This window comes from Mustelus asterias, chromosome 8 (genome assembly GCF_964213995.1).
Source record: "Mustelus asterias chromosome 8, sMusAst1.hap1.1, whole genome shotgun sequence".
In the NCBI taxonomy this organism is placed as follows: Eukaryota; Metazoa; Chordata; class Chondrichthyes; order Carcharhiniformes; family Triakidae; genus Mustelus; species Mustelus asterias.
Window position 1 is genome coordinate 51,087,390 of NC_135808.1, and position 24,105 is coordinate 51,111,494.

At 47.0% G+C, this 24,105-nt stretch overlaps 1 protein-coding gene across 3 annotated transcripts in view; it reads right to left on the reverse strand.

Annotated features, from left to right (window-relative positions):
• Positions 1-4,477: 4,477 nt before the first annotated feature.
• The window catches only part of LOC144497157 (2-5A-dependent ribonuclease-like), a 62,006-nt gene continuing 42,378 nt past the window's right edge, over positions 4,478-24,105 (reverse strand). For all 3 annotated transcript variants that reach the window (XM_078217952.1, XM_078217950.1, XM_078217951.1), the window contains exons 5-7: positions 16,167-16,299; positions 8,567-8,688; positions 4,478-6,552 (exon numbers count right to left, since the gene is read on the reverse strand). In XM_078217952.1, coding sequence (XP_078074078.1) covers positions 6,432-6,552; positions 8,567-8,688; positions 16,167-16,299 — 376 coding nt within the window. In that variant the 3' untranslated portion in view covers positions 4,478-6,431. The remainder of the gene's footprint in view (positions 6,553-8,566; positions 8,689-16,166; positions 16,300-24,105) is intronic.

Genomic DNA, 24,105 nt, shown 5'->3' on the forward strand with positions numbered 1-24,105 from the left:
CGTTTCTGTCTGGTGAGTGCTTTGGAAATGTCCCACCTCCCCATCAGCTGATTGGCTGCATTTCACCAAGAGATTGTCCTGATTGGCTGCTTGGCCTGTCAATCAATGACACATCAGCAGAAGATTGGATTCAAAGCCAATGATCATTCATTTGAAACTGATCAGTTTGATCTGGAATCTCGAGTGACAAGATTGAAAACAGAGAAGAAACTGAAAGTTGCTGGGATTAAACCATCACAATCACAATTCTCCACCCCATATTCTTGCGTTGACAAGATTGAAAACACCTCCGACAGTGCAGCGTTACTTCACTATATCACTAGCGTTGATTTTTGCACTTAGGCCTTGGTGTGGAAATTGAGAGAAGAACATTGATTGGTGACAGTGGTTAGCACTACTGCCTCACAGTGCCAGGGACCCAGGTTCAATTCTCACCTTTGGTCACTGTCTGTGTGGAGTTTGCATGTTCTCCCCATGTCTTTGCAGGTTTCCTCGCACAATCCAAAGATGTGCGGGTTAAGTGGATTGGCCATGCTAATTGTGCAGTGTTACGGGGATAGGGATTGGGGCTGGGGATGGGGATTGGGGCTGGGGGGAATGGACCTGGGTGAGATGCTCTTTCAAAGGATCAGTGCAGACTCGATGGGCCGAATGGACTTCTTCTGCATTAAGAACATAAGAACTAGAAGCAGGAGTAGGCCATCTGGCCCCTTGAGCCTGCTCCGCCATTCAGTAAGATCATGGCTGTTCTTTTTGTGGACTCAGCTCCACTTACCCGCCCGCTCACCATAGCCCTTAATTCCTTTACTGTTCAAAACTTTATCTATCCTTGCCTTAACAACATTCAATGAGGCAGCCTCAACTGCTTCACTGGGCAGGGAATTCCACAGATTCACAACCCTTTGTGTGAAGAAGTTCCTCCTCAACTCAGTCCTAAATCTGCTTCCCCTTATTTTGAGGCTATGCCCCCGAGTTCTAGTTTCACCTGCCAGTGGAAACAACTTCCCTGCTTCTATCCTATCTATTCCCTTCATAATCTTATATGTTTCTATCAGATCTCCCCTCATTCTTCTGAATTCCAATGAGTATAGTCCCAGTCTACTCAGTCTCTCCTCATAAGCCAACCCTCTCAACTCCGGAATCAACCTAGTGAATCTCCACTGCACCCTCTCCAGTGCCAGTATATCCTTTCTCAAGTAAGGAGACCAAAACTGTACACAGTACTCCAGGTGTGGCCTCAACAGCACCTTATACAGCTGCAACATAATCTTGCTGTTTTTAAACTCCATCCCTCTAGCAATGAAGGACAAAATTCCATTTGGCTTCTTAATTACCTGCTGCACCAGCAAACCAACTCCCTGAGATTCCTGCACAAGGAAACCCAGATCCCTCTGCACAGCAGCATGCTGCAATTTTTTACCATTTAAATAATAGTCCATTTTGCTGTTATTCCTACCAAAATGGATGACCTCACATTTACCAACATTGTACTCCATCTGCCAGACCCTCGCCCACTCACTTAGACTATCTATATCCGTTTGCAGACTTTCAGCGTCCTCTGCACACTTTGCTCTTCCACCCATCTTAATGTCATCTGCGAATTTTGACACACTACACTTGGTCCCCAACTCCAAATCACCTATGTAAATCGTAAACAATTGTGGTCCCAACATTGATCCCTGAGGCACACCACTAGTCACTGATCGCCAACCAGAAAAACACCCATTTACCCCCACTCTTTGCTTTCTGTTAGTTAACCAATCCTCTATCCATGCTAATACATTACCGTAACACCGTGCACCTTTATCTTATGTAGCAGTCTTTGGTGCGGCACCTTGTCAAATGCCTTCTGGAAATCCAGATACACCACATCCACAGGTTCCCTATCGTCCATTGCACATGTAATGTTCTCAAAGAATTCCACCAAATTAGTCAAACATGACCTGCCCTTCATGAACCCATGCTGTGTCTTACCAATGGGACAATTTATATCCAGATGTCTCGCTATTTCTTCCTTGATGATAGATTCAAGCATTTTCCCTACTACAGAAGTTAAGCTAACCGGCCGATAGTTACCCGCCTTTTGTCCACCTCCTTTTTTAAACAGTGGCGTCACATTTGTATTGTTGGTATTCTATTGGTTCAGAGGTATCAACCGAACCAGAGCTGACACAAAAAGAGGAGACAAAACAACAATAAAATGATCACTTGAAAACTATTTAAATCGAGGGAAATAAAACATTGGGATATACGTAGAGAGTGAAGATAGAAGCTAAAATATTCTGAAACAACTTCCCGTTCACAAAATTCAGAAAAAAACAGTTTAATGGACCAATTGTTGAATGATACAGCAAAATTGTGACATTTTTTAGGGTGAGTTCTGTTATGCATTAACAATGAATCGTATTGCCATTAAAAACCCAGCTACACTCGATTGAATGGGGTGTACTCGTTTCAGAAGTTTCTAACAATAGTGTGGGATTGGGAACGTTGAAGGTCTGACTGCTTTCAATCGGTGCTGGATCTCGTGGGATGCTGGTGGGTTGATTGTGGAGGGTGGTGGTGGTGGGGGGTGGGTGTGCTCGAGGCATGATTGTGGAGGGGGGGTGCACCACATGCTGGTCCACCTCTGAGAACCAAAGGGCAGATTTTAGCTCTCGGATTTCCATGTTAACCTGCCCATGGTCGTAATCCTGAAGTTGTGATCAGTAACTGAGGGCAAACGTGTTAATATAAAGTGGACAATTAAGCTAAGCACACTAAAGCCTACAACATGTACAAAAATAAAATCCAAAGCCTGGGTATGAGGGGCAGTAGGGGCTGTGAGGGGGCCTGGCAGGAACAGGAGGATGGAGGTGAGGGCTAAGTGGCTGGCATTCCTCGTTACAACTGGATTGATGTCTCAGTAAACGAAGGCAGGACTTCAGATGGACAGGAAGCCATTCAAGTGCCATGTGAACCCCTCAGTTTCCTACTTCTGCTCACCATTGCATGGCTCAGTGAGTCACTCTGTGGCCTGTGAACCAAAAGGTTGTGGCTTGCAGAGAGCCCCAAATCTAGGTGATACTTCCTGCGCAGTGCCAGTGGAGTGCTGCATTGTTGAAAATGCCCTCTTTTAGATACCTCATGTGGATATAAAAAAAACTATTTGAAGAGCACAGGAGTTTTCCCTGGACAATATTAATCCCTCATTAACATAGATTATTTGGTCATTGATCTCACTACTGTTTGTTGGATCTTGCTGTATATAAATTGGTTGCTCTGTTTTTTTTTCATTCAGGGATGTGGGCGTTGCTGGCTGGGTCAGTATTTACTGCTCATCCCTAATTGTCCTTCAGAAGGCGGTGGTGAGCTGCCTTCTTGAACTGCTGCAGTCCATGTGGCGTAGGTACACCAACAGTGCTGTTAGGGAGGGATTTTGACCCAATGACAGTGAAGGAATGGCAATGTATTTCCAAGTCAGGGTGTTGAATGACTTGAAGGGGAGCCTCCAGGTGGTGGTGGTCCCATGTATCTGCTGCCCCCGTCCTTCTAGATGGTAGTGGTCGTGGGTTTGGAAAGTGCTGGTGAAGGAACCTTGGTGAGTTCCTGCAGTGCATCTTATAGATGTTACACACTGCTGCCACTATTCGCTGGTGGTGGAGGAATTGAATGTTTGTGGAAGGGGTACCAATCAAGCAGGACTGCTTTGCCCTGGGTGGTGTTGAGCATCTCGAGTGGAAAAGTGAATCGTGTGGAGGACGGAGAAGATCTGCAGAGAGATTTGGACAGGCTGAGTGAGTGGGCGAGGATATGGCAAATGGAGTATAACGTTGATAAATGCGAGGTTATACACTTTGGAGGAAATAATAACAAATGGGATTACTATCTCAATGGAAACAAATTAAAACATGCTACCGTGCAAAGGGACCTGGGGGTCCTTGTGCATGAGACGCAAAAGCCCAGTCTGCAGGTACAACAGGTGATCAAGAAGGCAAATGGGATGTTGGCCTATATTGCGAGGGGGATAGAATATAAAAGCAGGGATGTCTTGATGCACCTGTACAGGGCATTGGTGAGGCCGCAGCTGGAATACTGTGTGCAGTATTGGTCCCCTTATATGAGGAAGGATATATTGGCATTGGAGGGAGTGCAGAGAAGGTTCACCAGGTTGATACCGGAGATGAGGGGTTTGGATTATGAGGAGAGGCTGAGGAGATTGGGTTTGTACTCGTTGGAGTTTAGAAGGATGAGGGGGGATCTTATGGAGACTTATAAGATAATGCGGGGGCTGGATAGGGTGGAGGCGGAGAGATTCTTTCCACTTAGTAAGGAAGTTAAAACTAGAGGACACAGCCTCAAAATAAAGGGGGGTCGGTTTAAGACAGAGTTGAGGAGGAACTTCTTCTCCCAGAGGGTGGTGAATCTCTGGAATTCTCTGCCCACTGAGGTGGTGGAGGCTACCTCGCTGAATATGTTTAAAGCGCGGATGGATGGATTCCTGAGCGGTAAGGGAATTAAGGGTTATGGGGATCAGGCGGGTAAGTGGTACTGATCCACGTCAGATCAGCCATGATCTTATTGAATGGCGGGGCAGGCTCGAGGGGCTAGATGGCCTACTCCTGCTCCTATTTCTTATGTTCTTATGTTCTTATTGGAGCTGTACTCACCCGGGCAAGTGGGGAGCATTCCATCACACTCCTGACCTGTGCCTGGTAGATGATCTACAGTGTTTGTGGAGTCCGGAGGTAGGTTATTTACTGCAAGATTCCCAGCCTCTGACCTGATCTGGTAGCCTTTTTTATTCATTAGTGGGACATGGGCGTCACTGGCTGGCCAGCATTTATTGCCCATCCCTAGCTGCCCTTGAGAAGGTGGTGGTGAGCTGCCTTCTTGAATCGCTGCAGTCCATGTTCTGTGGGTTGACCCACAATGCCGTTAGGGAGGGAATTACAGGATTTTGACCCAGCGACTGTGAAGGAACAATGGTATATTTTCAAGTCAGGATGGTGAGTGGCTTGGAGAGGAACTTGCAGGTGGTGGTGTTCCCATTTATCTGCTGCCCTTGTCCTTCTAGATGGAAGTGGTCGTGGGTTTGGAAGGTGCTGACTAAGGATTTTTGGTGAATTGCTGCAGTGCATCTTGTAGATAGTACACACTGCTGCTACTGAGCGTCGGTGGTGGAGGGAGTGGATGTTTGTAGATGTGGTGCCAATCAAGCGGGCTGCTTTGTCCTGGCTGGTGTCAAGCTTCTTGAGTGTTGTTGGAGCTGCACCCATCCAGGCAAGTGGGGAGTGTTCCATCCCACTCCTGACTTGTAGATGGTGAATAGGCTTTGGGGAGTCAGGAGATGAGTTACTCGCCACAGTATTCCTAGCTCTGACCTGCTCTTGTAGCCACTGTGTTTGCGTGGTGAGTCCAGTTGAGTTTCTGGTCAATGGTAATCCCAAGGATGTTGACAGTGGGGGATTCAGTGATGGTAACACCATTGAATGTCAAGGGGTGGTGGTTAGAGTGTCTCTTATTGGTGATGGTCATTGCCTGGCATTTGTGTGGCGTGAATGTTACTTGCCGCTTGTCAGCCCAAGCCTGGATATTGTCCAGGTCTTACTGCATTTGAACAGGGACTGCTTCAGTATCTGAGGAGTCGCGAATGGTGCTGAACATTGTGCAATCATCGGCGAACATCCCCACTTCTGACCTGATGACGGAGGGAAGGAGTTGAAGATTGTTGGGCCTCGGGCACCACCCTGAGGGACTCCTGCCGAGATGTCCTAGAGCTGAGATGACTGACCCTCCACAACCACAACCATCTTCCTTTGTACCAGGTATGACTCCAACCAGCGGAGCGTTTGCCCCCTGATACCCATTGATTCCAGTTTCGCGAGGGCTCCTTGATGCCACACTCGGTCGAATGTGGCCTTGATATCAAGGGCAGTCACTCTCACCTCACCTCTGGAATTCAGCTCTTTTGTCCATGTTTGAACCAAGGCTGTAATGAGGTCAGGAGCTGAGTGACCCTGGCGGAACCCAAACTGGGCGTCACTGAGCAGGTTATTGCTGAGCAGGTGCTGCTTGATAGCACTGTTGATGACAGAATTTATATGGCTGGTCCAGTTCAGTTTCTGGCCTAGGATGTCAATAGTGGAGGATTCAGTGATAGTAAAGCTATTGAAAGTCACAGGCGACTGGTTAGAACTTGTCTTGTTGGAGATGGTCATTGCCTGACACTTGTGTGGCATGAATGTTACTTCACTTACCTCACCTCAGAAATACATCATTGGCTGTAAAGCAACCTGGGATATCAGAAGGAGATGAAAGGTGCTACATAAATGTGAGTTCCTCGTTTCTTTCCTCTCACTGAAGCAAGCATGTGATTCTGGTTAATATCCTTGACAAATCTCTGGAAGGCCAATCCAGAGATTTCAATCCTTTGAAGGCAGGAGCAGCCTCTAGTCCTTTGGAAAGTGCTTCTTCCACTCAGTATCCTTCACAGTGTTGTAGGTAGCGATGACAAGATCCGGAAATAATCCAAAGCAATAACTTTCTGCGCTTTTCATTAAACTGTGAAAACTGAAAAAAGCAGCCATTAGATATGTTTCTCTCACCAAGCCACACCTGTGCTGTTTTGCAATTTACTGCTCACGAGGAATCTAAATATCAACATCAAGGGCCTCGCATTGAATCCCTACAGTGCAGGAGGGTGCCATTGGGCCCTTCGAGATTGCACTGACAACAATCCCACCCAGGCCCTATTCCTGTGATCCCACGTATTTACTCTGCTAATTCCCCTCACACTAAGGGGCAATTTAACATGGCCAGTCCACCAAACCTGCACATCTTTGGACTGTGAGAGGAAACCGGATCACCTGGAGGAAACCCTACGCAGGCACGGGGAGAACGTACAGACTCCACACAGTCACCAGAGGCTGGAATTGAACCTGGGTCCCTGGCGCTGTGAGGCAATAGTGCTGACCACTGTGCCACCGTGGAGCAATGGCTAAGTTCTCGAAAACAACCAGTGATGTTCCACAAGGATCTGTGTCAGGGTTGTAACAATGTATGTATTTATTGATGACTTAGTTAACACAATAAAGAGCCAAATGTCCACCATTTACTGAATGCACAAAGATTAGTAAATAGTGGCGTTTTTTTACCCTTTATTTTACCTTGGGATGTGGACGTTACTAACAAGGGACCATCTGTTGGCCAATTGTAATCACCCTTTGAACTTGCTATGCCATTTCCAAAACAGCCACATAGTTGTGGGTCTGGAGTCACATGTAGGCCAGACCAGATAAGGCCAGCAGATTTCCTTCCCTAAAGTGGACATGAGTGAACCAGATGGGTTTTTACAACAATCCACAATGAGTTTCATGGTCACCATGACTGAGATGAGCTTTTAATTCCAGATTTATGAATTGATGGGATTTGAACCCGTGACCCCGGAGCATTAGCCTGGGCCTCTGGATTACTAGCCCAGTGACGTTCCCACTACACCACAGCCTCCCCCACATTGCGCTGTGGGGCTCTATAGAACTGTATCCCAGCATGGAGTGCCCCTCAGGAGGGGAGAGGGAATGTTCGGAGCCCTGAACATTAACATGGGTCACTAGATTACCAGTGACATTACTACTAGATCACCATTTTCCCATTTCTTAAATAGTGCAAAGCTAGGAACATTGAACTTAAGAGTACACGTGCATACAAACCCAAATAGAGTAGTCAGGCGCAATAATAGTCAAGAAGCCTTTCAATCAAGAAGGCCAGGACTTTGAAGGAACAAAGTCTTGTTACCTCTATATAAATCCCTGATTAGATCATAGAATGATAGAATCCTACAGTGCAGAAGGCGGCCATTCGGCCCATCGAGTCTACACTGACCACAAGGCCAGCGCTATCCCCATAACCCCATGCATTTACCCTAGCTAGTCTTGCTGACACTAAGGGGCAATTTAGCATGGCCAATCTACCGAACCCGCACATCTTTGGTGTGAGGGAGGAAACCGGAGCACCTGGAGGAAACCCACGCAGATACGGGGAGAATGTGCAAACTCCACACAGACAGTGGCCCAAGCCGGGAATCGAACTCAGATCCCTGGCACTGTGAGGTAGAAGTGCTAACCACTGTGTCACCCTGCCGTCCTCGTTAAGAGCTATTAGGAGGGAGGAAAACAAGATCAGATAACATGTCATTCAGGAGAAGCATTAGAAACATTTCTTCATGACCCTTTTTGGGAAAAAGGATGGAAATCTCTCTCGCCAAAAGCCAGCTCAACCCGACACTGACAGATTGTTTTTTCTACTAGCCAAGGGAGTTAAAAGTTATGAAGCCAAGGCAGGTGACTGGTGTTAGAACTGGGATCAGCTGTCATTTCACTGCATGGTAAAGCACCTTTGAGGGGCTGAATGGACTCCTCCTATGAAAGAGTCCCATCAATCAATCAAGTGAATCTTCATTGGTCTCTCTGGGCTTCGTTAAGAGCTATTAGGAGGGAAGAAAACAAGGAAACCCGAGTCTTTTTGTTTTAAATCTATAGTAAATATTGAATGAGGTAAGAAAAATAATGGCACCCAATTCACGTACTCTTTCTTTTCATCAAAATGCTGGATTAGGTTTCTGATGAATTTCAGGAGTTCACTGGTGGTGTCCGTATATGGCTTCTTATGTTGTCTCTTATTCATGTTACTTAGCACTTCTGGATGAATCTAAAAGAAAAGGAATAGCAGACTTTCCTGTTAAATTAAATTGACTTTGTTACTTCCTCTGTTCACATTCGAGCCACAGGTACCTGGTGTGCATGTTCTTCCTCCTCCAGTAAGAAGTTTAACAACACCAGGTTAAAGTCCAACAGGTTTATTTGGTAGCAAAAGCCACACAAGCTTTCGGAGCTCTTAGCCCCTTCTTCAGGTGAGTGGGAATTCTGTTCACAAACAGAGCTTATAAAGACACAGACTCAATTTACATGAATAATGGTTGGAGTGCGAATACTTACAACTAATCAAGTCTTTAAGAAACAAAACAATGGGAGTGGAGAGAGCATCAAGACAGGCTAGAAAGATGTGTATTGTCTCCAGACAAGACAGCCAGTGAAACTCTGCAGGTCCACGCAACTGTGGGAGTTACAAATAGTGTGACATGAACCCAATATCCCGGTTGAGGCCGTCCTCGTGTGTGCGGAACTTGGCTATCAGTTTCTGCTCAGCGACTCTGCGCTGTCGTGTGTCGCGAAGGCCGCCTTGGAGAACGCTTACCCGAATATCAGAGGCCGAATATCAGAGGCATCCTGAAACCCATTGTACAAAGAACCCCCAGCTTTTGTCGCGACACGACGGACTTCCTACAGAAACTCGGCACACATGGAGCAGTTGAACCAGGAGCGCTCCTCGTCACAATGGATGTCTCGGCACTCTACACCAGCATCCCCCATGACGATGGCATTGCTGCAACGGCCTCAGTGCTCAGCGCCAACAACTGCCAGTTTCCAGATGCAATTTTACATCTCATCCGCTTCATCCTGGACCACAATATCTTCACCTTCAACAACCAGTTCTTCATCCAGACACACGGAACAGCCATGGGGACCAAATTCGCACCTCAATATGCCAACATCTTCATGCACAGGTTCGAACAAGACTTCTTCACCGCACGGGACCTTCAACCGATGCTATACACTAGATACATCGATGACGTTTTCTTCCTTTGGACTCATGGTGAACAATCACTGAAACAACTCTGTGATGACATCAACAAGTTCCATCCCACCATCAGGCTCACCATAGACTACTCTCCGGAATCGGTTGCATTCTTGGACACACGCATCTCCAATAAGGATGGTCACCTCAGCACCTCACTGTACCGCAAGCCCACGGATAACCTCACGATGCTCCACTTCTCCAGCTTCCACCCTAAACACGTTAAAGAAGCCATCCCCTACGGACAAGCCCTCCGTATACACAGGATCTGCTCGGATGAGGAGGATCGCAACAGACACCTCCAGACGCTGAAAGATGCCCTCATAAGAACAGGATATGGCGCTAGACTCATTGATCAACAGTTCCAACGCGCCACAGCGAAAAACCGCACCGACCTCCTCAGAAGACAAACACGGGACACAGTGGACAGAGTACCCTTCGTTGTCCAGTACTTCCCCGGAGCGGAGAAGCTACGGCATCTCCTCCGGAGCCTTCAACATGTCATTGATGAAGACGAACATCTCGCCAAGGCCATCCCCACACCCCCACTTCTTGCCTTCAAACAACCGCACAACCTCAAACAGACCATTGTCCGCAGCAAACTACCCAGCCTTCAGGAGAACAGTGACCATGACACCACACAACCCTGCCACAGCAACCTCTGCAAGACATGCCGGATCATCGACACAGATGCCATCATCTCACGTGAGAACACCATCCACCAGGTACACGGTACATACTCTTGCAATTCGGCCAACGTTGTCTACCTGATACGCTTCAAGAAAGGATGTCCCGAGGCATGGTACATTGGGGAAACTATGCAGACGCTGCGACAACGGATGAATGAACACCGCTCGACAATCACCAAGCAAGACTGTTCTCTTCCTGTTGGGGAGCACTTCAGCGGTCACGGGCATTCGGCCTCTGATATTCGGGTAAGCCTTCTCCAAGGCGGCCTTCGCGACACACGACAGCGCAGAGTCGCTGAGCAGAAACTGATAGCCAAGTTCCGCACACACGAGGACGGCCTCAACCGGGATATTGGGTTCATGTCACACTATCTGTAACCCCCACAGTTGCGTGGACCTGCAGAGTTTCACTGGCTGTCTTGTCTGGAGACAATACACATCTTTTTAGCCTGTCTTGATGCTCTCTCCACTCCCATTGTTTTGTTTCTTAAAGACTTGATTAGTTGTAAGTATTCGCATTCCAACCATTATTCATGTAAATTGAGTCTGTGTCTTTATAAGCTCTGTTTGTGAACAGAATTCCCACTCACCTGAAGAAGGGGCTAAGAGCTCCGAAAGCTTGGGTGGCTTTTGCTACCAAATAAACCTGTTGGACTTTAACCTGGTGTTGTTAAACTTCTTACTGTGTTTACCCCAGTCCAACGCCGGCATCTCCACATCATGACTTCCTCCTCCAGCCCAGGGGAAGGCAATCTTGCCTAAGGATTTCTATTAGAGCGGAGGCACAAATGCAAATGGTATGACTGGTCCTTCTGGCATATGCTACCCCTCACTCCTCCACTGAGTTACGGTCATTGCCTTCGCCAACTGAAGGAGCTGTTTGATGGATAACAGGCTCAAACATTTACATAGAACATAGAACATAGAACATAGAAAGCCACAGCACAAACAGGCCCTTCGGCCCACAAGTTGCGCTGATCACATCCCCACCTCTAGGCCTATCTATAGCCCTCAATCCCATTAAATCCCATGTACTCATCCAGAAGTCTCTTAAAAGACCCCAACGAGTTTGCCTCCACCACCACCGACGTCAGCCGATTCCACTCACCCACCACCCTCTGAGTGAAAAACTTACCCCTGACATCTCCTCTGTACCTACCCCCCAGCACCTTAAACCTGTGTCCTCTCGTAGCAACCATTTCAGCCCTTGGAAATAGCCTCTGAGAGTCTACCCTATCCAGACCTCTCAACATCTTGTAAACCTCTATCAGGTCACCTCTCATCCTTCGTCTCTCCAGGGAGAAGAGACCAAGCTCCCTCAATCTATCCTCATAAGGCATGCCCCCCAATCCAGGCAACATCCTTGTAAATCTCCTCTGCACCCTTTCAATGGCTTCAACATCTTTCCTGTAATGAGGTGACCAGAACTGCGCGCAGTACTCCAAGTGGGGTCTAACCAGGGTCCTATAAAGCTGCAGCATTATCTCCCGACTCCTAAACTCAATCCCTCGATTAATGATCCTAAACTCAATCCCTCGATTTACTGATGAGAAACTGGGTGAAATTACTTTTATCAATGTGTGCTGTATATTAAACTGCCATTTAAAGAATCATTGCTTCCCCTTGCCTTTTCTGGCATCTCCCACCATGATGTGGAGATGCCGGCATTGGACTGGGGTAAACACAGTCCAATGCCGGGACACCAGGTTAAAGTCCAACAGGTTTATTTGGTAGCAAATGCCATTAGCTTTCGGAGCGCTGCTCCTTCGTCAGATGGAGTGGATATCTGCTCTCAAACAGGGCATACAAAGACACAAAATCAAGTTACAGAATACCGATTAGAATGCGAATCTCTACAGCCAACCAGGTCTTAAAGATACAGACAATGTGAGTGGAGGGAGCATTAAGCACAGGTTAAAGAGATGTGTATTGTCTCCAGAAAGCATTAAGCACAGGTTAAAGAGATGTGTACTGTCTCCTGTCTGGAGACAATACACAATTCTTTAACCTGTGCTTAATGCTCCCTCCACTCACATTGTCTGTATCTTTAAGACCTGGTGGAAAAAAACTCCCACCATGTCAGAGCTGATATCAGCAACATAGGAGAATGGGAAAACCTCCAAGGCTTTTTACTCTTATGTGAGGAATAAAAGAATGACCAGGGTGAGGTTAGGGCCGGTCAAGGACAGTAGTGGGAACTTGTGTATGGAGTCAGTAGAGATAGGCGAGGTGATGAATGAATACTTTTCTTCAGTGTTCACCAAGGAGAGGGGCCATGTTTTTGAGGAAGAGAAGGTGTTACAGGCTAATAGGCTGGAGGAAATAGATGTTCGGAGGGAGGATGTCCTGGCAGTTTTGAATAAACTGAAGGTCGATAAGTCCCCTGGGCCTGATGAAATATATCCTAGGATTCTTTGGGAGGCAAGGGATGAGATTGCAGAGCCTTTGGCTTTGATCTTTGGGTCCTCACTGTCCACAGGGATGGTGCCAGAGGACTGGAGAGTGGCGAATGTTGTTCCTCTGTTTAAGAAAGGGAATAGAAATGACCCTGATAATTATAGACCGGTTAGTCTTACTTCGATGGTTGGTAAATTGATGGAAAAGGTCCTTAGGGATGGGATTTACGACCATTTAGAAAGATGCGGATTAATCCGGGATAGTCAGCACGGATTCGTGAAGGGCAAGTCGTGCCTCACAAATTTGATTGAATTTTTTGAGGAGGTAACTAAGTGTGTTGATGAAGGTAGGGCAGTTGATGACATATACATGGATTTTAGTAAGGCATTTGATAAGGTCCCCCATGGTCGGCTTATGATGAAAGTAAGGAGGTGTGGGATAGAGGGAAAGTTGGCCGATTGGATAGGTAACTGGCTATCTGATCGAAATGATGTGGAAACCATGCAGACGCTACGACAACGGATGAATGAACACTGCTCGACAATCACCAGGCAACACTGTTCTCTTCCTGTGGGGGAGCACTTCAGCAGTCACGGGCATTCAGCCTTGGATCTTCAGGTAAGCGTTCTCCAAGGCGGCCTTCACGACACACGACAGCGCAGAGTCGCTGAGCAGAAACTGATAGCCAAGTTCCGCACACATGAGGACGGCCTAAACCGGGATGTTGGATTTATGTCACACTATCAGTAACCCCCACAGTTTGCCTCCTGGGCTTGCAGAATCTCACTAGCTGTTCTGTCTGGAGACCATACACATCTCTTTAACCTGTGTTTAATGTTCCATCCACCCACATTGTCTGTACCTTTAAGACCTGGCTGGCTGTAGGATTCACATTCTAATCAGTATTCTGCAACTTGATTTTGTCTGTTTGCACTGTTTGAGAGCACATTTCCACTCCATCTGACGAAGGAGCAGTGCTCTGAAAGCTTATGGTATTTGCTATCAAATAAACCTGTTGGACTTTAAGCTGGTGTTGTGAGACATCTTATCTGATCGAAGACAGAGGGTGGTGGTGGATGGAAAATTTTCGGACTGGAGGCAGGTTGCTAGCGGAGTGCCACAGGGATCAGTGCTTGGTCCTCTGCTCTTTGTGATTTTTATTAATGACTTAGAGGAGGGGGCTGAGGGGTGGATCAGTAAATTTGCTGATGACACCAAGATTGGTGGAGTAGTGGATGAGGTGGAGGGCTGTTGTAGGCTGCAAAGAGACATAGATAGGATGCAAAGCTGGGCTGAAAAATGGCAAATGGAGTTTAACCCTGATAAAAGTGAGGTGATTCATTTTGGTAGGACTAATTTAAATGTGGATTACAGGGTCAAAGGTAGGGTTCTGAAGACTGTGGAGGAACAGAGAGATCTTGGGGTCCATATCCACAGATCTCTAAAGGTTGCCACTCAAGTGGATAGAGCTGTGAAGAAGGCCTATAGTGTGTTAGCTTTTATTAACAGGGAGTTGGAGTTTAAGAGTCGTGGGGTTATGCTGCAACTGTACAGGACCTTGGTGAGACCACATTTGGAATATTGTGTGCAGTTCTGGTCACCTCACTATAAAAAGGATGTGGAAGCGCTGGAAAGAGTGCAGAGGAGATTTACCAGGATGCTGCCTGGTTTGGAGGGTAGGTCTTATGAGGAAAGGTTGAGGGAGCTAGGGCTGTTTTCTCTGGAGCGGGGGAGGCTGAGGGGAGTCTTAATAGAGGTTTATAAAATGATGAAGGGGATAGATAGAGTGAACGTTCAAAGACTATTTCCTCGGGTGGATGGAGCTATTACAAGGGGGCATAACTATAGGGTTCATGGTGGGAGATATAGGAAGGATATCAGAGGTAGGTTCTTTACGCAGAGAGTGGTTGGGGTGTGGAATGGACTGCCTGCAGTGATAGTGGAGTCAGACACTTTAGGAACATTTAAGCGGTTATTGGATAGGCACATGGAGCACACCAGGATGATAGGGAGTGGGATAGCTTGATCTTGGTTTCAGATAAAGCTCGGCACAACATCGTGGGCCCAAGGGCCTGTTCTGTGCTGTACTGTTCTATGTTCTATGTATCCTCGCCTTCTCCTTCAATACACCTACGAATTTCTAATACCTCGCACCAATCTGCTCATAAAATTATTATCTGAGTGTGGCATCAAGGAGTCATAACAAAACTGGGAATCAGGGGGAAAACGCTCACTGGTTCAAGTCATACCCAGGACAAAGGAAGATGGTTGTGGTGGTTGGAGGTCAATTATCTCAGCTCCTGGACATCACTGCAGGAGCTCCTCAGGGTAGTGTCCTCGTCCCAACCATCTTCAGCTGCTTCAATGACCTTCCCTCCATCATAAGGTCAGAAGTGGGGATGTTCGCCAATGATTGCACAATGCTCAACACCATTCGCGACTCCTCAGCCACTGAAGCAGTTCATGTCCAAATGCAGCAAGATTTGGACAATATCCAGACTTGGGCTGACAAGTTGGCAAATAACATTCATGCCACACAACTGCCAGCCAATGACCATCTCCAACAAGGAGATGGAGGATTAAACCAAAACCCCTTGCCATTCGATGGCATTACCATCACTGAATCTCCCACTATCAACATCCTGAGGGTTGACCAGAAACTGAACTGGACCAATCATATACATACTGTGGCGCTAAGAGCAGGTCAGTGGCTGGGAATTCTGTAGCAAGTAACTCACCTCTGGACTCCCCAAAGCCTGTCCACCATCTACAAGGCACAAGTCAGGAGTGTGATGGAATACTCTCCACTTGTCTGGCTGAGTGCAGCTCCAACAACACTCAAGAAGCTCAACATCATCCAAGTTAAAGAACCGCTTGATTGACACCCCGTCCACAACCTACAGCATTCACTCCCTCCACCACCATCGAGCAGTGGCAGCAATGTGCACCATCTACAAGATGAACTGCAGGAACTCACCAAGGTTCCTTAGCCATAACTGCTACCATCTAGAAGGACAAGGGCAGCAGATACCTGGGAACACCACCACCTGGAGGTTCCCCTCCAAGTCACTCACCATCCTGTCTTGGAAATATATCACCGTTCCTTCACTATTGCTGGGTCAAAATCCTGGAACTCCCTCCCTAACAACACTGTGGGTGTACCTACACCACATGGACTGCTGCGATTCAGGAAGGCAGCTCACCACCACTTTCTCAAGGACAATTAGGGATGAGCAATAAATGCTGGTCTAGTCAGCGACGCCCACATCCTGTGGAAGAATTATATTTTTAAAATCTGTTTTATTGAGGTCTTTAGCAGTTTGGAGCATCTAATCTAGACAACAAACGATGCTAATCAGATCCCGGTATCTGAAAGCTCTGGGAGTTACAGATTAGAAATTGTACCTTCTCTGTCCACTTGTGAAATGATCTTTGCTGGTCCTTGCCTGCCTCATTGAGAATCCGGACTATCTGACTGGATTCATTCCGTTTTGTCACATCATTTTCATTAGCAAGGTCTTGGACAAACTGGCTTTTTCTGGAAGGAAAACAAAATAAACACAGTTTATGGGGTAGGTAATATTGTGGCGCAGTGGGTAGTGTCCCTACCTCCGGGCTAGAAACACCGGTTTCAGGTCCCCCTCCAGGACTTGATGGCCATGGAAGGTGCATTCGTAACAGGGTCAAATAGGTTGATTATCAGCCTGTACATCCTCCCAACATGGTCTCACCAGTACCTTGTACAGTTGCAGCAAGACTTCCTCTTATACTCCAACCCCCTTGAAATAAGGGCCAACATTCCATTAGCCTTCCTGCTGTACCGGTGTGCTAGCTTTGTGTGTTTCGTGCACAAGTAGCCTCAAGTCTCTTTGTATTCTGTCTTTCTGCAGTTTTTCTCCATTTAAATAATACTCTGTTCTTTTGTTCTTTCTTTCAAAATGAAAGACTTCATGTTTTCCCACATTATACACCATTTGCCAACTTTTTGCCCACTTAACCTATCAATATCCATTTGCAAATTTTGTATCCCTCTTGTAACTTGCCTTTCCATCTATTTTTGTGTCATCTGCAAATTTGGCTACAGTACATTCACTCCCTTCCTCCAAGTCATTCATATTTATTGTAAACAGTTGTGGTCCCAGCACTGATCCCTGTGGAACCCCACTGGTTACAGGTCATCAACCTAAAAAAGAACCCCTTATCCCAACTTGCTGTTTCCTGCCCATCAGTCAATTATCTATCCATGCCAATACTACCTCCAACACCATCTTATTCCATAGAATCCCTACAGTGCAGAAAGAGACCATTCAGCCTATGGAGTCTGCACTGACTCACCGGCAGTGTCTTCCCCAACCCTGCCCTATCCCTGTAACCCCATGCATTACCCCGCTAATCCCCCTAACCTACACATCTTTGGACACTAAGAGGCAATTTACCATGGCTAATCCCCCTAACCTACACATCTTTGGACACTAAGAGGCAATTTACCATGGCTAATCCCCCTAACCTACACATCTTTGGACACTAAGAGGCAATTTACCATGGCTAATCCCCCTAACCTACACATCTTTGGACACTAAGAGGCAATTTACCATGGCTAATCCCCCTAACCTACACATCTTTGGACACTAAGAGGCAATTTATCATGGCTAATCCCCCTAACATACATATCTTTGGACAATAAGGTTCAATTTATCAAGGCCAATCCACCTAGCCTGCACATCTTTGGAGTGTGGGAGGAAACTGGAGTACCTGGAGGAAACTCGAGCATCTGGAGGAAACTCCCGCAGACACAGGGAGAATGTGCAAATTCCAGAGTATCCAAGGCTGGAATGGAACCTGGGTCCCTGGCGCTGTGAGGCAGCAGTGCTAACCAGTGTGCCGCCCCTTTAGGGGACTGACAGCAGATTTTTGATTGCGTTTCGGTGAATCACCTTGGGATATTCTAGATATTAAAGGATCTATGCAAACATAAGTTGCTGCTGTAATTGTACAAAGCGTTTAATTTTGAGTCAATGATTCCAACTCTTCCATCACCATTGATGGAGATGTCCTATCCCTCTGGAGGTGATAGCTTTCCAGCATTGACTCCGGATCACCTGAAGTCTCATAGCGCTACATCAAATATTGGCAATGAACCCTCCTACTGATTATCAGCTATTGCCTCTCCCTCACCATCCCCTCAGCTGATGAATCAGTTGAACACCACTTGGAAGAAGCAACGCCATAGATTCCGTGAGGAGAACTTCAATGTTCATCACTAAGAGTAGCTCTGCAACGAGTAACTCACCTCCAGGCTCCCCAAAGCCTGTCCACTATCTACAATTCAGGAGTGTGATGGATTACATCCTAATGCTTGGATGGGGCAGCAGGGTAGCACAGTGGTTAGCACTGCTGCCTCACAGCCCAGGGACCCAGGTTCGATTCCTGGCTTGGGTCACTGTCTGTGTGGAGTTTGCACATTCTCCCCGTGTCTGCGTGGGTTTCCTCTGGGTGCTCCAGTTTCCTCCCACAGTCCAAAGATGTGTGGGTTAGGTTGATTGGCCATGTTAAATTACCCCTTAATGTCGGAGGGATTAGGAGGGTAAATATATGGGGTTACGGGATAGGACAGGACTTGGGTGGGATTGTTGTTGGTGCAGGCTCGATGGGCCAAATGGCTTCCTTCTGCAGTGTGGATTCTATGAGTGCAGCTGCAACAACACTCAAGGAGCTCAAGACCATCCAGGACAAAGGAATTGTTTGATCAGCATCCCATCCATTATCGTAAACATTCACTCCTTCCACCACCAGTGAATAGTGGAAGCATTGCATACCATCTACAGGATGCACTGCAGGAACTCACCAAGGTTCCTCAGACAACACCTTCCAACCCTGCGACCTCTACCAGGGTTGCAGATACCTGGGAACAGCACCACCCGGAGGTTTCCCTTCAAGTCACTCACCATCCTGACTTGGAAATATATCGGCTGTTCCTTTACTGTCGTTAGGTCAAAATCCTGGAACTCCCTCCCTAACAGCAGTGTAGATATACCTGAACCACATGCAGCAGCTCAAAAGGATATCTCACCACTTGTCAAGGGCAATTAGGGATGGACAATAAATGCTGGTCTAGCCAACGATGAACACTTCCTTCAATTCTTGAGAAACCAATAAACAAGGGAATGACATTGGTAGTATCAGCAATGTAAAATGGCCACCTAGTGAAGAGGCAACTGACCTTTCACTTTGCTCAGTTCTTCTTTCCATTGAACTTCAAAGAACAATAGTTCAAACTCTCAGAGAGTTGTCTCCTAATCTCACTTTCATTTTCACTTGGTTGTAAATTAAAAGTCTTGGCAATATTTTCTGAGCTGATGGAGTATAACTAAAGGACATCTATATAAGATAGTCATCAGGAAATCCAATAGGCAATTCAGAAAAAACTCCTTCACCCAGACAGTGGCGAGAATGTGGAACTCACTCCCACAGCACGGTTGAAGCAAACAGACTGGATGTACTTACGTGGAAGCTGGACAAATATATGAAGGAGAAGGGAATAGATGGTAGACTGAATCAAATAAACATAGGGCGGTATTTTACGATCTCGCCCGCCCCGATTCTGGGGTGGGCGAGGCTCGCAGAATGGCATTCTCTGTTGGACTCGGGTGAGATCTTACTAGCCTCAGGCGGGCGAGGTCGTAAAATACTGACCATAGAATCGCTACAGTGAAGAAGGAGGCCATTCGGTCCATCAAGCCTGCACTGACACTCGGAAACAGCATTTTTCCCAGACCCTTCCCTCCGCCCTATCCCTGTCACCTCATGCATTTACCATGGCTAATCCCCTAACCTCTACATTTTGGGACACTAAGGATCAATTTAGCATGGCCAATCCACCTAATCCGCATATCTTTTGACCGTGGGAGGAAACCGGAGTAACTGAAACCCATGCAGACACAGGTAAGGAAAGACAGGAGGAGGCTCGAGAGAGGCATAAACACTGGCACAACGTGGCTGGGCTGAACTATTGCTCCTGTCCCGTCCACTGTCTGTAAAAGAAAAGTTGTGATAGTGATTACCAAGCTGCTGGTTAGCTACAAGCCTGTCGCTGGTTTAGACCAGTTTTATCATCATTGAACTTTGTCCAAGACACTATCACACCTGGAGAGAAGGTCAATCAAGAAGCAATAATTAGATTTTAAATGTCTTCCGATTGTAAGGTGACCTGCAGAGAAGAAGGAGTTCCCTCCTTTGAGACCCTGTAGTTAGGGATTGTAATCGGTCTTCATCTCATTGTGTAGTGTCTGCTGTCACTCAGTTCGTAGCATTCCTGCCTCTGAGGTCCTAGGAGTCAGGTTCAAGAGCCACTCCAGGGTCTGAGTGCCCACACCAGTGCTGACATCCCAGTGCAGCAGTGATATATTCTGTCACTTTTGGATGAAATGCTGGAGCAATGGCCTATTTGGGATGGATGTGAAAGATCCCATGATGGCTATTCTGAAGAGGAGGGGGTAGGTTTTCACTGGCCCCCTGCCAATATTTATCCCTCAATCAACATTGCAATCAACCGATTATCTGGTCATTAGCACATTGCTGCTTGTGGGATCTTGCTGTGCACACACTGGCTGCCACAGTTCCTACTTCCAAAAAGTACATCACTCTGAGGGGTACAGTGTTTGTGACCACTGCTTTATAAATGCAAGTGAGGACTTGGGGCGGGGGAAACTGTGCAGGTCGGTGACTTCGGAGTTCAGAAGGGGCAAAGTGTGAATATTGAAAGCAGCTGACAACAGGGGGAGCAATGGAGAGGGAGGTGGGTAAAGTCGCGGATCAGAGGAAGAACTGACTGTTGCTTGAGGACTCATAGGTACAATAGTCAGGTGCTGTATGGCCTTGGGGTTTGCCGAGGCTCAGAATCTTCGAGAGGATCAAAGTGTCTGACACAAGGAGGAAGCCACAATTATATTAGAATAGAATCATAGAATCCCTACAGTACAGGGCGGAGAAGTGGCAGATGGAATTTAATCCAGATAAATGTGAAGTGATACATTTTGGAAGAACTAATGTAGGGGGGAGTTATACAATAAATGGCAGAGCCATCAAGAGTATAGAAACACAGAAGGACCTAGGTGTGCAAGTCCACAAATCCTTGAAGGTGGCAGCACAGGTGGAGAAGGTGGTGAAGAAGGCATATGGTATGCTTGCCTTTATAGGACGGGGTATAGAGTATAAAAGCTGGAGGCTGATGTTGCAGCTGTATAGAACGCAGGTTAGGCCACATTTGGAGTACTGCGTCCAGTTCTGGTCGCCGCACTACCAGAAGGACGTGGAGGCTTTAGAGAGAGTGCAGAGAAGGTTTACTAGGATGTTGCCTGGTATGGAGGGTCTTAGCTATGAGGAGAGATTGGGTAAACTGGGCTTGTTCTCCCTGGAAAGACGGAGAATGAGGGGAGACCTAATAGAGGTGTACAAAATTATGAAGGATATAGATAGGGTGAACAGTGGGAAGCTTTTTCCCAGGTCGGAGGTGACGATCACAAGGGGTCACGGGCTCAAGCTGAGAGGGGCGAGGTATAACTCAGATATCAGAGGGACGTTTTTTACACAGAGAGTGGTAGGGGCCTGGAATGCGCTGCCAAGTAGGGTGGTGGAGGCAGACACGCTGGCATCGTTTAAGACTTACCTGGATAGTCACATGAACAGTCTTGGAATGGAGGGATACAAACGAATGGTCTAGTTGGACCAATGAGCGGCACAGGCTTGGAGGGCCGAAGGGCCTGTTTCCTGTGCTGTACTGTTCTTTGTTCTTTTTTGTTCTTTGCAGAAAGAAGCCATTCAGTCCATTGAGTCTGCACCGACAACAATCCCACCCAGGCCCTATCCCCGTAACCTCGTGTATTTATCCCACTACTCCCCCAGACACTAAAGGGCGGGATTTTACGGCCCTGCTTGTCCCGAAATTGTAAAATCCCGTCCGAGGTCAACAGACCTTTCCACTGTCCGCCCCTCGCCTGCTCTGATTCTCGTGGCTGGCAGGACAGTAAAATTCCAGCCTAAGTGTCAATTTAGCACAGCCAATCCACATCTTTGACGTGTGGGAGGAAACCGGAGCACCCGGAGGAAACCCACGCAGACACGGGGAGAATGTGCAAACTCCACACAGTCACTTAAGGCCAGAATGGAACCTGGGTCCCTGGCGCTGTGAGGCAGCAGTGCTGACCACTGTGCCACCGTGCATTCTTGGAGCTGTCTTTAGCCCGGATGAGGTAGGAGAGTTCCACTTGAAAACGGAACACATGTTGAAATTGGGAATGCAGAATGTGGGGATAACGAGTGGGTGATACAGATTGAACGTGATAGAGTTGCAAAGTAACTGCTGATCAGGATTCAGCTTTTGATCAGCTCCAAAGACACGGAGCAGATGAAGCGATGGTGTTCTTCCTGGTACACCACATTGTGTGGCACGGAGGGATTGTAACGTGAAACCAATGGGTGATTTTGCCATGTCGATATCAGCTGGAGAGAGTCGAGGTGTTTGAAGGTCAGGTCAATAAAAAAAAGCTGTATGTATAAGCTTCTTGTCCCCAGTGTGTGGTTTCAATACCACTGTCTCGGGCAGACTGATTTAATACTGTTCAACAGGGAAAATTTGTGCGCTGCCTATCTCTCTCTCTCAACCTTTCATCTGTATTCAGACTTTCCTCTATTTCTACAGCTAATTATTCCTGGAACAGGCCACTAAGTCTTTTGCCAGGGGCTTGTAGTTGAGGGCCATTGCACCACATCAAGCAAAAGCCACACACACACACACACAGACAAACCAAGGGGCAATTTAGCATGACTGCTCCACCTAACCTACATAGCTTGGGACACAAAGGGGAAATTTACCATAGCCAATCCCCCTAACCTACACATCTTTGGAGTGTGGGGGGAAACCGGAGAAGAAGAAACCCATGAAGATACAGGGAGAATGTGCAAACTCCGCACAGACATACACCCAAGCCAGGAATTGAACCCGAGTCCCTGGCGCTGTGAGGCAACAGTGCTAACCACTGTGCCACCGTGCCATCCAGGACTGCCTAGTACAAGAAGTTTAAAAAAAGCACTCACGCCTGAGCTTAAATCCTTCCTTTGAAATGATGATTAGCATTCTGAGAAAAACCACAAAAATGTGCGGAATTGAGATTTCTTCCGGAACTGGTGTTCAGGTTCAATGTTGAAATGAATAATAAAGGAAGAAGTGCATTTAGATAGCATCTTTCACAAGTTCAATATGTCCCAAAGCAATTCTCACCAACTTTTACAGATGTACCATAGAAAGCATTCTTTCTGGTTCTCTCACAGCTTGGTATGGCTCCTGCTCTGCCCAAGCCCACAAGGAACTACAAAAGGTCCTGAAACAGCCCAATCCATCATGCAAACCAGCCTCCCATCCATTGACTCTGTCTACACTTCCCGCTGTCTCGACAAAGCAGCCAGCTTTGGACCCCACGCACCCCGGACATTCTCTCTTCCACCTTCTTCCTTCAGGAAAAAGATACAAAAGTCTGAGGTCACGTACCAACCGACTCAAGAACAGCTTCTTCCCTGCTGCTGTCAGATGCTTGAATGCACATATCTTGCATTAAGTTGATCTTTCTCTACACCCGAGCTATGATTGTAACACTACATTCTGCACTCTCTCGTTTCCTTCTCTATGAACGGTATGCTTTGTCTGTATAGCGCGCAAGAAACAATACTTTTCATTGTATGTTAATACATGTGACAATAATAAATCAAAATAAAAAAATCAAAAATCAAATTTACAGCTCATGGAGCAGTCACTATTGCAACGTTTGAAATAACCAATCTCTCCATCACACACTCCACAAACAGAAATGAGATAAATGATTAGGTGACATGTCTTGCTGATTAAGGGATCAATGTTGGCCAGGACAACGGGAGAACTCCCTTAGTTTTCATTGAACATTGCCATAGACATTTTATATCCAGTTTAGAGGATACATAGGGACTGGGTTTATATTTCCATAGAAGGGACAGTATGGCCCTCGCTCAGTACTGATGCTCTGACAGTGCAGCACTCCCTCAGTACTGACCCTCTGACAGTGCAGCACTCCCTCAGTACTGACCCACTGACAGTGCAGCACTTCCTCAGTACTGACCCTCTGATAGTGCAGCACTCCCTCAGTACTGACCCTCTGACAGTGCAGCACTCCCTCAGTACTGACCCTCTGACAGTGCAGCACTCCCTCAGCATTGACCCTCTGACAGTGCAGCATTCCCTCAGCACTGACCCTCTGACAGTGCAGCACTCCCTCAGTACTGACCCTCTGACAGTGCAGCACTCCCTCAGTACTGACCC